The sequence below is a fragment of the Doryrhamphus excisus genome, linkage group LG22 (assembly GCF_037039965.1).
Source record: "Doryrhamphus excisus strain RoL-2023G ecotype Guam linkage group LG22, RoL_Dexc_Guam_v1.1, whole genome shotgun sequence".
In the NCBI taxonomy this organism is placed as follows: domain Eukaryota; kingdom Metazoa; phylum Chordata; class Actinopteri; order Syngnathiformes; family Syngnathidae; genus Doryrhamphus; species Doryrhamphus excisus.
The window spans coordinates 3814641-3827837 of NC_136378.1; the positions used below are offsets into that span (position 1 = coordinate 3814641).

Sequence of the window (13197 nt, forward strand, 5' to 3'; positions counted from 1 at the left end):
GATTTCATTGGTCATTGAAGGGCAAGGTTCTGTATTCTATATTTCCATTGGACAATTTCTCAGTCTTTCACAAATATACCCCGCCTTTTACAAACAGGAGAGCCAATCATATAGTAGAAAGGCGTGACTTGGTTTAACATGAAGTTGATTACAGAAGACCCTAACATAACTTTACATATTGACTTCTTAATCAACATGAAACTCAGATAGTTTAAGTAATTAAATTTATTCAGGCACTTATATTCTAAAACCTAAATCCTTCATTGTGTGTACATTTACATGGACTCCTATGGAACCTTCTAGAACACTCTGGAAGGAAGTTTAACCTGTTTGGAATGTTCTTTCGGTGTAGAAATGATGGACTACACATGATATGTTAGTCTTTATTACATTAAACACAGAACAAATAATTAACTTGACATTTAATAAACAGCGTGTGTGTCAAACAACTGACAACAATACCAATCTTGACTGTACACGCTCTGTTTACAAGGGCACATTAAAATGTACATTCCTTGGCCACTTCATTGAACGTAATTCTATAAAACAGCACCATAAATTCAGCCTAGTTATGATGTTTCGGTTTTTGTGGGCATGAATGTATACTTTGTTAATGATAAAAGGTGTTTGTTTGGGTTAAAAAGTATTTCTAATATCTAAATCTTCTTATGTATGCAAATGGGCAATAAGTGACAGAGCTGTTTTATTGAATCACGTTAGATCTTACAGGTGATTTAAATGATAAAAATGTATAATGGTTAGTATGACAAAGTACAAATAAAGACTATTATAGCATCTGTATATAGAATTAGAATGATTCAAAAATAATAATGTTAGTACTGCATAATTTTAACAATTCAGAGCGACTTTATAAGATATATTATGCATTATTTCACAGTGTATTCAGTCAAAAGGATACGGGAGATGAAATATGGGCACAAAAATGGGACTTCTGCTTCTTCTTGATGCTTCTAGATGTTTATACTGTGTCTCACATGCACATTTCATGCACTGCTGAAAAGCTCTGACGGAGTACGGACACACGAGGAAGACTCTTGGCGATGCATTCCCGGGGACTTAAGTGCATTTCCTTAAAAGTGCTAATTTCCAGTGGCAAAAACAATACACTTGCATGTTAGTCCGTGAACCTTTTTTTCCCCGTGTAGTTAGTAGAAAGTCCTCTAATTCAAATTCCTTGATGAGGTTAAGGAGCACGCAGAGGGAAGACTAAAGAAGCTATGAGAAGAAAAGAGAAAACATTATTTATTTGAGCAGCATATAAGACAGGAAGTAGGTTATTTGTTAGCTGTTAGCGAAGCAAAAATGCCAAGAGTAGCATTAAATTCCATTGCATTTAAAATCCAATTATATTCTATTTACATACACACTCAAAATATTATTATGTTTGGTAAATTATTTCTCTTAAAAAAAAGAAAGAAATAATCTACCAAAAGTTTGGTCTTTTTTTAGTTTTTTACGTTTCTGATTATTCCATATGAACATACAGTTCACAACGATCGTGTCTTTTGAACGCACATTCTTGGCGAGAACATAAAACAACACAAGCTACAAGGATTAAAAACACTACATGGATGAGTTATTCTGTGTCTACAGCAGAGTCAGCATTATCGTCGGTAAGTACACACAGCTTCACGTTCATATTCAGACTCACACCGACACGGGTCTCTTTTACCCACGTTGACGACCAAGGCGCATTCTTGGTTGGCATGGATGATTTTTTCCATAAATCAACTGAAAAGGGACATGTGTAGGATTTAAAATGGAGTATAACTAAAAATAACAATGACATGCAAAGGAATGGAAGGAAGCCAAACAGTTACCACTTCCACACAAACTCCAGGTACCTATACCTATGGACCATACCGTACTATACCTACGGACAATTAGCCAATTAACCTAGCATGTTTTTGGAATGTGGGAGGAAACCGGAGTACCCGGAAAAAACCCACGCATGCACGGGGAGAACATGCAAACGCCACACAGTGATGGCCGCGGGTGGGGAAAGGCAAAATGTTACCACTTCCACACAAAATAGGAGGAGAACTCATTCATTCATTCATTTTCTACCGCTTATCCTCACGAGCGTCGCAGGGGTGCTGGAGCCTATCCCAGCTGACTTCGGGCGAGAGGCGGGGTCCACCCTGGACTGGTGGCCAGCCAATCACAGGGCACATATAGACAAACAACCATTCACACTCACATTCATACCTATGGACAATTTGGAGTCGCTAATTAACCTAGCATGTTTTTGGAATGTGGGAGGAAACCGGAGTACCCGGACATGCAAACTCCACACAGAGATGGCCGAGGGTGTGGAAAGACAAAATAAGAAGCCAAAAAGTTACCACTTCCACACAAAATAGGAGGAGAACTCATTCATTCATTCATTTTCTACCGCTTATCCTCACGAGCGTCGCAGGGGTGCTGGAGCCTATCCCAGCTGACTTCGGGCGAGAGGCGGGGTCCACCCTGGACTGGTGGCCAGCCAATCACAGGGCACATATAGACAAACAACCATTCACACTCACATTCATACCTATGGACAATTTGGAGTCGCTAATTAACCTAGCATGTTTTTGGAATGTGGGAGGAAACCGGAGTACCCGGACATGCAAACTCCACACAGAGATGGCCGAGGGTGTGGAAAGACAAAATAAAAAGCCAAAAAGTTACCACTTCCACACAAAACAGGAGGAGAACTCATTCATTCATTCATTTTCTACCGCTTATCCTCACGAGGGTCACGGGGGGTGCTGGAGCCTATCCCAGCTGTCTTCGGGCGAGAAGCGGGGTACACCCTGGACTGGTGGCCAGCCAATCACAGGGTACAAAAAGACAAACAACCATTCACACCCACATTCATACCTATGGACAATTTGGAGTCGCTAATTAACCTAGCATGTTTTTGGAATGTTGGAGGAAACCGGAAAAAACCCACGCATGCACGGGGAGAACATGCAAAATCCACACAGAGATGGTCGAGGGTGGAATTGAACTCAGGTCTCCGAGCTGTGAGGTCTGCGTGCTAACCACTCATCCAGAGCCTTTTCACAAAACAGAAACATTTTTAATAAAACTATCAAAGTGTGCTTGGTGGAAAAAGTTTGGCCACCCGTTCTTTATAGTACCACTTCCGCACCATGTGTAAGCACTGGGTATAATTCCTTTGTATGCTATGATATTTCACTGTTTGCAGGCCTTAATCCCGACCATCAGGTGTTGATTTTTTCCTGCCCGTACTGTAATTCCTCCTGACATATGGTTGCCCTCCTGTGCAAAATAATGTGCTACTGTGAGGTCATCGGTGTCAGCGGTGAGACCAGTCATATGTAAACACAATTGCTCTTGCCTGATACCGTCTGGCAGGTCAGCCCGCAGAGAGCGAGCGAGAGCGAGCGAGCGAGAGAGAGAGAGAAGCATCAGGCTGTGTCAAACTGTGACACATCCTACTGTGTCTGGGCACATAGTGTCACTCTCAATCTGTCCTTGAATCAGTATCTGAGCAATACACGGCTCCTGGGAGGATGTCACTACCTCATTAATCACATTCGGTCCCGTCCACATACAGGAGTCATTGAGAATACTGCCCACGCTTGGATGACAATACACTGTATTATAATTTTGTATGTTCACGTCATCAATAAACGAGACTTACTTCTTCTTGTCTTTGTCCTTCTTGAGAGGCTGTGCGCCGCCTTGGAGAGCCTGGCCCATCAGTGTCTCGGCAGCAACCCTCCTCCTGTTAAAAGCATTCATTTCTTCCTCCAGTTCCCGTCTTTTCTCTTCAAGGTTCTTCTTTTCTTCCTGGTGGAGCCGTTTGAGCTGCTCAAACCTCTCATGGAGCTAAAGGACAAAAGAGAATTGAATCAGGACTTTGTTTTCATGTTTTGCTGTGTCATTTGTGGTAATTATCACCTCTTTTTCCTTTTCTTTCAGCTCTGCTTCGGTCTCCTTTACTTTGTTGACAAACATCTGCCTCATTTCTTCCTCCTTGTGTTGTAGATCTCTAAGGAACTCCTTCCGTTTGGTTTCATACGTTTCCTGTAGGCTGCAGATCAGGGTTAAAGTTACTGGTTGTGAACTGGTTCAATGCAATTGGAGCACAACCCTTAGGGGGCACCACATTCATTCATTTATTCATTCATTCATTCATTCATTCATTCATTCATTTTCGACCGATTATCCTCACGAGGGTCACGGGGGGTGCTGGAGCCTATCCCAGCTGACTTCGGGCAAGAGGCGTGGTACACCCTGGACTGGTGACCAGCCAATCACAGGGCACATATAGACAAACAACCATTCACACTCACATTCATACCTATGGACAATTTGGAGTCGCTAATTAACCTAGCATGTTTTTGGAATGTGGGAGGAAACCGGAGTACCCAGAAAAAACACACGCATGCACGAGAAGAACATGCAAACTCCACACAGAGATGGCCGAGGGTGGGGAAAGACAAAATAAGAAGCCAAAAAGTTACCACTTCCACACAAAATAGGAGGAGAACTCATTCATTCATTCATTTTCTACCGCTTATCCTCATGAGGGTCGCAGGGGGTGCTGGAGCCTATCCAAGCTGTCTTCGGGCGAGAGGCGGGGTACACCCTGGACTGGTGGCCAGCCAATCACAGGGCACATATAGACAAACAACCATTCACACTCACATTCATACTTATGGACAATTTGGAGTCGCTAATTAACCTAGCATGTTTTTGGAATGGGGGATGACACCCTTACTAAACAGTGACTGGGTGGTCTTAGTTCACCTGAAGGACTGGCTGTTAGGGTCTGCATCCTTGAAGCCCATCTCCTCCAGCTTGCAGCGGCGGTAGAGCTCATAGTGGCGTGTGTGCGTTTGCTCGCGGAGATCTTCCATGTTCACGCGCAGCAGCATCTCCCTCAGCTTCACAAAATCACAATGGTTCTCATTCTCCACTGGCGGACAAAAAAGGTGAACAAAAGCCATGCGTCAACTCAAAGTCTTGAAAAAATGACGTCGTTAAAAGACTCACCTTGTACTGATCCCCAAGGGTAGAGTCGTGCTTTGACCGTCTTATTGCCTACTTTGACATCTTCAACACTGCCAACCACAGCAAAGGGGAGGTGCGTCTGTCATGGAATATTCAAACATTCATTTGAGTCACTGAGCTGCACACTTCCTGTCTATCATTTCTATTGTGTACCGTTAATACAGTTGTCCCTTGTGACATCACAGTGTGAATTAATTGACTAATTAATAAATGATCTCTGTTTTGTAGTCACACATCACTAAGCATCAGTAATTAGACATTGCCTTACATTACATTACCTTAACACTGCATGGAGTCAGCCTTGAATTAAGAGTCTTAAGAGTTCTCCTCCCATTCCTTGTGGAAGTGGTAATTTTTTGGCGACTTACTTTGTCCATTCTTCTCTACTCCTTTGTTGAGTTGAGAATCAATACATTTCAGGCTAACTAGTTAGCAAGGTAGTATGCTATATTTAAAGAGGCGGCAGTCTCTTGTGTCCCTGCAGTGATATCCCATAGCCTATGCATTAGCAATGTGGTATGAAAAAAAGAATAATATGCTGTAATTATGATAATAATGTGTTTATTAATATTGAATCCCACTTCACGGAAATTAGTTTATCGCAGTCGGTTCTGGAACAAATTGCGAACTTTTAATTTTCCATTAAACGTCCAAAATGAGGAACGGTTGCCAAGGTGACCATGAATCAGGTTCTTCTCTGGTCCCCTGGTCTTAGTGTGAGCTAGCGTGTGTCCCACTTTTTAACAAAACGTGTGCATGTGCGCGTCTTACGTTCATGGAGGAGTTGATCTCGGCCACAGCCTCATCTTCGGTTGGAAATTGGTATATCTGCACCCCGTTGCTGACCAGCTCACTCATAATCTTGATCTTGAACTTGTCCAGTTCACTCCTGGATACGGTGTCCGCTTTTGCAATGACAGGGATGACGTTCACCTGCAGGAAAACATCGAGTCAAAACATTCATTTTCTACTGCTTATGCTCACAAGGGTTGCGGGTGGTGCTGGAGCCTATCCCAGCTGTCTTTGGGCGAGAGGCGGCGTACACCCTGGACTGGTGACCAGCCAATCACAGGGCACATATAGACAAACAACCATTCACATTCACATTCATACCTATGGACAATTTGGAGTCGCTAATTAACCTAGCATGTTTTTGGAATGTGGGAGGAAACTGAAGGACCCAGAGAAAACCCACGCATGCACGGGGAGAACATGCAAACTCCACACAAAGATGGCCGAGGGTGGGGAAAGACAAAATAAGAAGCCAAAAAGTTACCACTTCCACACAAAATAGTATGACTTAATGACTAGTCAGCCATTGCTTGTAACAAACATAAGCTAACACTGTGTTCATTCATTCATTTTCTACTGCTTATCCTCACGAGGGTGGTCAAAGACAAAATAAGAAGCCAAAAAGTTACCACTTCCACACAAAATAGGAGAACTCATTAATTCATTCATTTTCTACCGCTTAACCTCACAAGGGTCGCGGGGGTGCTGGAGCCTATCCCAGCTGTCTTCGGGCGAGAGGCGGGGTACAACCTGGACTGGTGGCCAGCCAATCACAGGGCACATATAGACAAACAACCATTCACACTCACATTCATACCTATGGACAATTTGGAGTCGCCAATTAACCTAGCATGTTTTTGGAATGTGGGAGGAAACCGGAGTACCCGAAGAAAACGGGGAGAACTCCACACAGAGATGACCGAGGGTGGGGATAGACAAAATAAGAAGCCAAAAAGTTACCACTTCCACACAAAATAGGAGGTTAATCGGCAATTAATCTAGCATGGGAGGAAACCGGAGTACCCAGAGAAAACCCACGCATGCACAGGGAGAACATGCCAACTCCACACAGAGATGGCTGAGGGTGGGATAGAACTCAGGTCTCCGAGTTATGAGGTCTGCGCGCTAACCACTCAACCACCGTGCAGCCCAAGTCAAACCAAGTGAATCCCATTCTGTGCAGCTCACCTTGCTGTCCAGCTTTTTCATGGTGACGAGATCCAGGGACTTGAGGGAGTGGCCGTTGGGAGCGATGAAATATAGACAGATGTGGATTCTCGTGTCATGGAAATTGCACAGGGAACGTTTGATTTTAAGTTCCTCTTCCAGGTATGTTTCGAACTGAGCATCGATGTACTCCAGTATGGGTTTATAGCTGCACAGTAAAAAAAAAAAAAAGAGAGAAAAACACACGTTCTTCACTTGTGTAATATCCTTTCAGAAAAGTGCAGCCACTCACACCGCAAATTACCTTTCTTCTTTGTTGATCTGGTCGCCAAAGCCGACAGTGTGCACGATGGTCAGCTTGAGGTTGACGTTGCTCTCCTGCAGGTCATACGTTTGTGGTCGGAGAAGCACTTCTTTCTCGTAGTGGCTGGCTTCTTCATTTTCAAAGCGTGTATTGAAAAGCGTGTTCATTAGGGTGGATTTGCCAATCCCTGTCTCCCCTATCGGAGAAGCACACACACACAAATGACAAGTAGGGAAGTGAGGGATATTTCACATGTACTAATTCTAAATATACACGTGATATTTGGACTTACCTACGCAGAGGATGTTGAAGCTGAAGCCCTGCGCCACTGATTTGCTGACCAACTGATCTGGGAGACTGTCAAAGCCCACGTGGCCCCCCAGCTCCAGGGTACGTTTGTCTTCATTCTGGAGTCAAGGGAAAAAAAAAGGTACACAGGATTGTATCAAAAAAATAAACCAACCAGCCGTCAGTTTCTTGTTGAAAGTCCACCAGAATCAGACACATGCTTCACATGCATGATAGCTCCCATCTTATGCTATTTTTGCAACATATTTAAATAAGTGAAGGGTGCTGGAGCCTATCCCAGCTGTCTTCGGGCAAGAGGCGGGCGGGGTACACCCTGGACTGGTGGCCAGCCAATCACAGGGCACATATAGACAAACAACCATTCACACTCACATTCATACCTATGGACAATTTGGAGTCGCTAATTAACCTAGCATGTTTTTGGAATGTGGGAGGAAACCGGAGTACCTGGAGAAAATCCAAGGATGCATGGGGAGAACATGCAAACTCCAGACAGAAATGGCCAAGGGTGGGGAAAGACAAAATAAGAAACCAAAAAGTTACCACTTCCACACAAAATAGGAGGAGAACTCATTCATTCATTCATTTTCTACCGCTTATCCTCACAAGCGTCGCATGGGTGCTGGAGCCTATCCCAGCTGTCTTCGGACGAGAGGCGGGGTACACCCTGGACTGGTGGCCAGCCAATCACAGGGCACATATAGACAAACAACCATTCACACTCACATTCATACCTATGGACAATTTGGAGTCGCTAATTAACCTAGCATGTTTTTGGAATGTGGGAGGAAACCGGAGAAAACCCACTCATGCACGGGGAGAACATGCAAACTCCACACAGAGACGGCCGAGGGTGGGATTGAACCCGGGTCTCCTAGCTGTGAGCGCTAACCACTCGACCGCTATGCAGCCCTCATCCTGTTTGTTTATTTCTGAATTCGAGGGTGTTTCCATAAGGGACTACTCTTGTGAAAGTCTCAGTCAAGACAACGTTGTACGGAGCAAAGGGCCAAGCCAACCTGGAAGAGCGAGTCTCACAAGAACCACTCAACCGCCGTGCAGCCCCAGGTTTTTTCATGTAACCATGAAAACCCATAACTTCAAAACAACCACGAACATCATTCCATTTTGCATCGGTTGCGGTACGATAGCAAGATTCTGAGACTCCTGACGGACTTCTCTTTTGTAAAAGCAAAAGTTCTGAAGCAGCTCTTTAGATAGGTCACGTCATCAAGGTGGCCATGTTGTCTTGCATAATAGTGCGACTGACTTGCAGCATTTTGCATGCATAGCGGCACAAGTGTGATGCTTCTGGTGGGGGCGGGGGGGACGCTGGGCTCAACATGAGGGTTGGGATGTCTTCAATACAACATTCATCTGTGTCGGCCTCTTTAACACACACACACAAAGAGCTCTTTATCTGGATGTTATTTCACTGGATGGGAGGATATCCAAGCTGCTACCCTGGTGGTACCAATCAGGCCCCCACATTTACCGCACTCTGCTATCCGTGGCAAAGCATAATTTTCTTTATAAAATTACATTTCTTATAAAAATTGTAATGCTGAATGTTAAAGCGAGTCACTTGACCAGGCTGCCATTGATCCTCTTAGCTGTGCTGCTGCAGGCTTCAGTCAAATGTATGCTTTCCAAGTGTTGACGTGATGCATTCAGGTGCACACGTACATGTTTAAGTCAAACCAGCTTGCATGGACTCATGCGCAATAACAATAATAGCATCTTTTCTCTAGTGAGCAGCCGCAGCAGAAAAATGACCGAGTCATTGCGCACACTCAAAAAAAAAATAAATACACCGCATCCACGCAGTACTGAACTCGACTCGAATCCGAAACCATATTGCGTGCTATACTCACAGCGAAAACATCCACGTCGCTGGCAGCCATTGTTACAAGTGTCTCCGCGTCCCTCCTCATCGCACACACGCACGCTGCGGTTAAATATGGCCACTCGGAGGCAACACCCCGTCGGTGCTGGAGGACATGGCAGTCCTTGCTTCCACTGTACTAGACCACAAGCCCGTGGAGGCTGTTGGACTTACAGGCTAATCCTATAAAATAACTGTATTCCCAGCCGGGGCCTCTGGATGTAGCTGTTGCCATGGGAGACCGGCTGACACGGAAACTGTTGCCCTCCATGTTCACTTAATAGCAGCATGTTTCGTTCATTAAGTTATGTCTAAACCTTAGTTTAATAGTAGTGACAAGATGAGACTGTACGTTTCATCCATTAATAATATTAATAATAAAGGCTAGATATTATTTTATTCACCAAAAAGTTTCATCCATTAAGTTCTACGTCATATTTTTCTAATAATAATAAAGTCTAGATATTATTTTATTCATCAAAAAGTATTTTAATGAGTAAAATAATGAGTGGAACTTGCAGCTTTGGAAAATAAAGTTAATAACGTTTCATCCATTAAGTTCTACGTCATATTTTTCTAATAATAAAGTCTAGATATTTTATTCATCAAAAAGTATTTTGATGAGTAAAATAATAATTGGAACTTGCAGCTTTGTAAATTAAAGTTAAGACAAACTTTGTTTTCCCAGCTTTATAATATAGTACATGGCATTCTAGCTGGGGGAGTTAAGTGGGGGTTGGGGTGGGGCGATACACCAAATAATGGTATCAATATGATACCAAATTAATGCAAGGGCGGTATTGCAGATACAGATAAAGTTTCATTGAAAATGTTCAGTATCATTGAATTATTTTTTTTTGCTTTTAATGTGTTTTTCTACTGCCTCTCGTTTAAATTATTTAGCTTTTTGCCTCCAATTAATTATTCCCGGAGTTTGTAAACAAAATATACATATCAATAGCGACAATGTAACAATATATGACCAACACAACAAATACACGTTTGTGAAAATAAAGAGACGATATCACTGATATCGACACAATCGACATATGAATGGACCCACCTCTATTATCCAGGCACTGGAAGCGGCAGGTTGGAGGAGGACAAACTGGGAGGAGATAATCCTTCGGTATTTCAGGCTTTTATTTCTCCCGGCGTCCATTTGGGCTCCAACGCGATGGCTTCTTTGACCCAAGAGTCCGTACTCTCCTTTCTACTGGAGCGGGGAGGCAAAGTGAAGAACGCCGAGCTGCTCAACCACTTCGGCGGCCTCATCCACGGCGGCGCTCCCGCTGCGAAGCAACACAATAGGGAGCTTTTCAAGAAGTTGGTCAACAGCGTGGCGGTGGTTCGACACATCGACGGAGTCAAGTTCGTGGCGGTGAAGAAACGGTACCAGGACTTTGTGGTGCAAGATGAGAGCACTTGTACGAGACTTGATGCTGCTCAAGTGCTTTATTCGGACTTGGAGAACAATAACAACGACGTGTGCTACCCCTCACGCATGAACCTTCACGGGACTTTGCAAAGAAGTACGTCCAGCACGACTGTTCAGGTGTTGAACATTTGTGGAGATCAAGCATCAGGAGCTGTGTTTGCTGTCATTGCGGTCGCGTCTCCACCGAAAGGGTCCACACCTCCACAGAAAGTCACCTCAAGATCTTGTCTGGATCTTGTGTGCAATAAAAATGAAACTCCACAAAGGTGGTCAAACATGGAGTCAGATGATGTTCAGCCCCCAAGTGTTCTCCGAGGCAGCCAAAACAAGAGTCTGAACCCGGTGGAGGAAGCAGAGTGCTGTGGGTCGGTGCCTCTGGACCCCCTGGCCCATGAGTGGTTGGTGAAATGTGCTGCCGGGCTGTGGGGTCACGTCCACGCCATGCTCCTCCAGGACGTCCGCCTCGCTCAGAAGAAGGACTTCATGTCGGGTTTCACGGCGTTGCACTGGGCCGCCAAGGACGGGAACGCCGACGTGATCCGCAAGTTGGTGGATATATCCAGGAGGAGAGGCGTGCGCGTTAACGTCAACGGGAAAGCCCACGGGGGCTACACGCCGTTGCACATCGCCGCCATACACAGCCGCACAGAGGTCATGCTTCTTCTGGTGCGGCGTTACGGGGCCAGCGTTCACGAGAGAGACAATAGCGGCAAAAAGGCCCACCACTACTTGGGGAAAGCTGTTTCGGAGAAGGTCAGGGCCCTCGTGGGAGGCGTGCAGCTATCAAAATATTGGGAGAAGACGGATGATGAGGATTACAAAGAGGAGGTTAAAGGTCTCAACAGCATCAGTAAGCTCTTCCAGCCTCACAGGAAACAAAAGCAGGCAACAAGACTTAATGACTAGTCAGCCATTGCTTGTAACAAACATAAGCTAACACTGTGTTCATTCATTCATTCATTTTCTACTGCTTATCCTCACGAGGGTCACGGGGGTGCTGGAGCCTATCCCAGAGGCAGGGTACACCCTGGACTGGTGGCCAGCCAATCACAGGGCACATATAGACAAACAACCATTCACACTCACATTCATACCTATGGACAATTTGGAGTCGCTAATTAACCTAGCATGTTTTTGGAATGTGGGAGGAAACCGGAGTACCCGGAAAAAACCCACGCATGCACAGGGAGAACGTGCCAACTCCACACAGAGATGGCCGAGGGTGGGGAAAGACAAAAAGTTACCACTTCCACACAAAATAGGAGAACTCGTTCATTCATTCATTTTCTACCGCTTATCCTCACTAGAGTCACAGGGGTGCTGGAGCCTATCCCAGCTGTCAAGCAATCTAGCGAGAGGCGCGGTACACCCTGGACTGGTGGCCAGCCAATCACAGGGCACATATAGACAAACAACCATTCACACTCACATTCATACCTATGGACAATTTGGAGTCAATTAACGTAGCATGTTTTTGGAATGTGGGAGGAAACCGGAGAACCCGGAAAAAACCCACACATGCATGGGGAGAACATGCAAACTCCACACAGAGATGGCGGAGGGTGGTCAAAGACAAAATAAGAAGCCAAAAAGTTACCACTTCCACACAAAATAGGAGAACTCATTCATTCATTTTCTACCGCTTATCCTCACGAGGTTGCGGGGGGTGCTGGAGCCTATCCCAGCTGTCAAGCAATCTAGCGAGAGGCGGGGTACACCCTGGACTGGTGGCCAGCCAATCACAGGGCACATATAGACAAACAACCATTCACACTCACATTCATACTTGTGGACAATTTGGAGTCAATCCCATTTTAGTTAAAGCAGACACTGTTTTTTTTCATCTGTGTGATTTTGACAAAGATCACATTTGATGGTGATTTTATGCAGAAATGTGAGAAATTCCAAAAGGTTCAGATACTTTTTCATACCACTGTAGCTACTGTTATATTGTTCTTTCATCCATTTGGAGTATTACAATGCAAGTGAAAATTCTGCTGTCCAGGTGGCATATATTGTGTTTGTCTACAATGATATGTAGTTTTAGTTATACCTTAGATCCCGTAAATACAAATGTCCAGCACTTGTTGAAAGCTCTTGTTATCTGTACAGTGTGTCCCTAATTGGATGTATTTATAGAATATATTTATTATTTTGTTAGAAAGCGTTACTTTTTTTTAAACTTTTGTAACATTACTATCATGCGTTTGTTTTTGTACTCTGATTAAAGACGTTTTCATTCAATCCATG

The 13197-nt window shown here is 44.4% G+C and overlaps 3 protein-coding genes across 6 annotated transcripts in view; 2 read left to right on the plus strand and 1 right to left on the minus strand.

Moving 5' to 3' along the window:
• eif1ad (eukaryotic translation initiation factor 1A domain containing) overlaps window positions 1–13197 on the plus strand; it is a 203004-nt gene that overhangs the window by 176344 nt on the left and 13463 nt on the right. The window lies entirely within an intron of this gene.
• Window positions 370–11198, minus strand: LOC131110614 (septin-8-A-like). Of its 4 annotated transcripts, none has more exons than XM_058063876.2 (10): window positions 10573–11196; window positions 7608–7722; window positions 7316–7511; window positions 7033–7219; window positions 5824–5985; window positions 5035–5131; window positions 4789–4957; window positions 3937–4069; window positions 3677–3864; window positions 370–1236 (listed from the first exon to the last, which is right to left on the minus strand). In XM_058063876.2, the coding sequence occupies exons 1-10, from the start codon at window positions 10669–10671 to the stop codon at window positions 1182–1184; spliced, it is 1401 nt and encodes a 466-aa protein (XP_057919859.2). In that variant the 5' UTR covers window positions 10672–11196; the 3' UTR covers window positions 370–1181. The 4 variants fall into 4 exon arrangements, with proteins under 4 accessions (XP_057919859.2, XP_057919857.2, XP_078644171.1 ...); XM_058063874.2 differs by lacking the exon at window positions 10573–11196 and adding an exon at window positions 9499–9710; XM_078788045.1 differs by lacking the exon at window positions 10573–11196 and adding an exon at window positions 8072–8090.
• On the plus strand, window positions 10582–13174 carry sowahab (sosondowah ankyrin repeat domain family member Ab). The gene has a single exon (XM_058063886.2). It carries the CDS (start codon window positions 10687–10689, stop codon window positions 11851–11853), a length of 1167 nt encoding a protein of 388 aa, XP_057919869.2. The 5' UTR covers window positions 10582–10686; the 3' UTR covers window positions 11854–13174.

Excerpts from the sequence above, each read along its gene's own strand:
- LOC131110614 (XM_058063876.2), bottom strand. The coding sequence starts at position 10,671 with ATGGACGCCGGGAGAAATAAAAGCCTGAAATACCGAAGGATTATCTCC. Across the intron at positions 7,220-7,315 it reads CAGATCAACAAAGAAGAAAG|CTATAAACCCATACTGGAGT; the intron begins GTAATTTGCGGT and ends TTTACTGTGCAG. Across the intron at positions 4,958-5,034 it reads CCCTTGGGGATCAGTACAAG|TGGAGAATGAGAACCATTGT; the intron begins GTGAGTCTTTTA and ends TTTGTCCGCCAG.
- sowahab (XM_058063886.2), top strand. The coding sequence starts at position 10,687 with ATGGCTTCTTTGACCCAAGAGTCCGTACTCTCCTTTCTACTGGAGCGG.